This window comes from Schistocerca piceifrons, chromosome 1 (assembly GCF_021461385.2).
Source record: "Schistocerca piceifrons isolate TAMUIC-IGC-003096 chromosome 1, iqSchPice1.1, whole genome shotgun sequence".
Classification (NCBI taxonomy): domain Eukaryota; kingdom Metazoa; phylum Arthropoda; class Insecta; order Orthoptera; family Acrididae; genus Schistocerca; species Schistocerca piceifrons.
Genome location: NC_060138.1, coordinates 587,500,646 through 587,503,415, shown reverse-complemented (window position 1 = coordinate 587,503,415; position 2,770 = coordinate 587,500,646). Strand labels below are relative to the sequence as shown.

General features: G+C 41.6%; 1 protein-coding gene across 1 annotated transcript; it reads left to right on the top strand.

Moving 5' to 3' along the window:
• The first annotated feature begins 1,955 nt into the window (after nucleotides 1–1,955).
• Nucleotides 1,956–2,507, top strand: LOC124754571 (mucin-7-like). The gene has a single exon (XM_047249028.1). It carries the CDS (start codon nucleotides 1,956–1,958, stop codon nucleotides 2,505–2,507), a length of 552 nt encoding a protein of 183 aa, XP_047104984.1.
• The last annotated feature ends 263 nt before the right edge of the window (nucleotides 2,508–2,770 follow it).

Here is a 2,770-nt window from a genome sequence, read left to right as displayed (position 1 = left end):
GAGCATAGCAGCACCATCCTCTCTTAGGCAAACTGCAGCAGAGTGTGTACTGATATGAAACTTCCTGGCAGCTTAAAACTTTTTGCTGGACCCAGACTCAAACTTGGGACCTCTGCCTTTCATGAGCAAGTACTTTATTGACTGAGCTACCCGAGCACGACTCACAACCCGTCCTCACAGCTTTGCTTCTGCCAATACCTTGTCTCCTACCTTCCAGACTTCACAGAATCTCTCCTACAAAACTTGCAAGACTAGCGCTCCCAGATGAAAGGATAGTGCAGAGACATGGATTAGCCAGACACAGCCTGAGGGATGTTTCCAAAGTAGAATTTTCACTCTGCAGCAGAGTGTTTGCTGACATGAAACTTACTGGCAGATTAAAACTGTGTGTCAGAAAGAGACTAGAACTCAAGACTTTTGCCTTTTGTGGCCAAGTGGCCTATTGACTGAGCTACCAAAGTATGACTCATAAGCAGTCTTCACAGCTTAGCTTCCACCAGTGTTAGTCTTGCAAGTTTCACAGGAGAGCTTCTGTGTAATTTGAAAGGTAGGAGATGACGTACTGGCAGAAGCAAAGCTATGAGGACAGGTTGTGAGTTGTGCTTGGGTAGCTCAGTTGGTGCTGAGTTTGAGTCTCAGTCTAGCACACAGTCAACCTGCTAGGAAGTTTCTGAAGTGGAGATAGTTGTATAGGTACCGTGCTTGGGAAGATTCTGTTCAAGGAAGCACCATCTGCAACTTATTTTCTCCAGTGTGTACTATAGTATACAGTCAACCTGCTAGGAAGTTTCCGAAGTGGAGATAGTTGTATAGGTACCGTACTTGAGAAGATTCTGTTCAAGGAAGCACCATCTGCAACTTATTTTCTCCAGTGTGTACTATGGCACTATTTCATTAATGTCACTGGTTACATACATTAAGCCTGAAGTGATTAAACTACACATACATCTGCACTGTCCAGGTGAAAAGTGGAACATACGTAAATTATAACAGTGAAATAGTGACGCTAAGTGAATGTGTATCAGGTCTGCAATTATTGTAGATGTACTAAGGCGGGACATTATGCATTTAGAAAAGGAAAATGCAGAACTGAAAAAGGCACGTAATATCCCGATCGCCAAAGCAAATAAAATACAGAACTGGGAGCACAGGACTAGCATGATCACGGAAGAAAGTAGCGAAAAGCTGATAAATACAACGAATGGAATGAACTGCAGCAATAAAACTAGTTTCAGTGTCCTACCTACAATAAACAAGTGCTCTGAAATGGATATAAAGGCAGAAACAACAAGGCAACAAATGTTTACTGGGCCAAAAAGACTTGGTCGTGTGAAACCTAGTGACTGTAGAAATCCTGTGTACAAATAACCGTTTTCATGCACTAGATTCAGATATAAATGTGGAATCCATGGAGAACTGTGACAACAACAACATGCCAAATCCATATAGTGACAAGCACATGAGCAGAAACTTCCACAATAAATGCGAAGACAATACCAAAGTGGAAATATTCTCTGATAGCCATGGACGTGAAACTGCAAAAATACTACGTTACAGTCGTTGTATACAAGCAGCTAGTATTGTCAAACCAGGTGCACCCATTCAAGAACTCGTTAGAAACATAGAAACCGAAAATGATCATCATATTGTCTTGAAAGCTGGAGCCAATAATGTCTACAAAGTAATCTTCACAGTGCAACACAAAACCTTAAGGCAATACTAAATTCAACAGAAGAGAAATCAGTTTTTGTAGTCGGAATTCCACATAAGCATGACCTTTTGGAATGGTCACGTGTGAACGTGGAAACCCTAAAAGCAAACAGGCATACAAAATTTGCAGGGCCTGCCAAAATGCATATTTTATAAGTCTAGACTCCTTGCAAAGAGACTGTTACACGAGACATGGCATGCACCTTAAAAACAGAGGCAACAAGATTCTGTGCCAAAACATCAGCATGACACTGAAAGCATCTGACAACCAAGAAGTAATTGCTGCTCTTCCAGTTCCTTCCTTGATGCAAGTAGAGCCTGAAGAAATGGTTACTTCTAAAGCAGCAGTAGAGATGGAAACAACAATTGTATCTTCACACATAACAAATGCTGCAGCAGCAGTACCTAATGCACTTCATCTACAGGATTCAACAGTAGCAGAAGATGAAGCAACATCCACATCTCCACAGTCACCAGTTGCCACAACAGCACCTGCAGCAGCATTAGCAGTAGCAGCAGCACCCATCACACTTCATCAGCAAGATTCAACAGCAGCAAAAGAAGAAGCAACAACCACATCTCCACAGTTACCAGATGCCACAACAGTGCCTCCACACACCATAACAGCAGTTCCATCAATTCCTGTAATAGCAGCCTCACCTGCAATATCATCACAAGGAGGGAAGAGTAGGCATACAACAGTAGATGTGCTACCACTCCAAGTGAACAATTTTTTAGTAAAAGGCAACAGGACAGGAGGCAGAAATCCAAAAGATAAGCCTTGTAAAAGGTTTTAAAACCAATCACCATTGTGTTCAATGTGTAAGCAATAAGAGTGTAGATCTTAAAATATGTTACCTTAACGTTCAATGACTGAAAGATAAAGAACGAGCTTGGTCTTGACAACCGGTTGGATATTTTTCATCTGAGTGAACACTGGGCTAATGAGAATGAACTTGCAGTTACCAAATTTGACAACTTTAGTAGTAAATAGCTACTGTAGGAAAGAGCACGTTAGAGATGGTGTGGCAATTTATAACAACCGGTCACTCAATTGGAC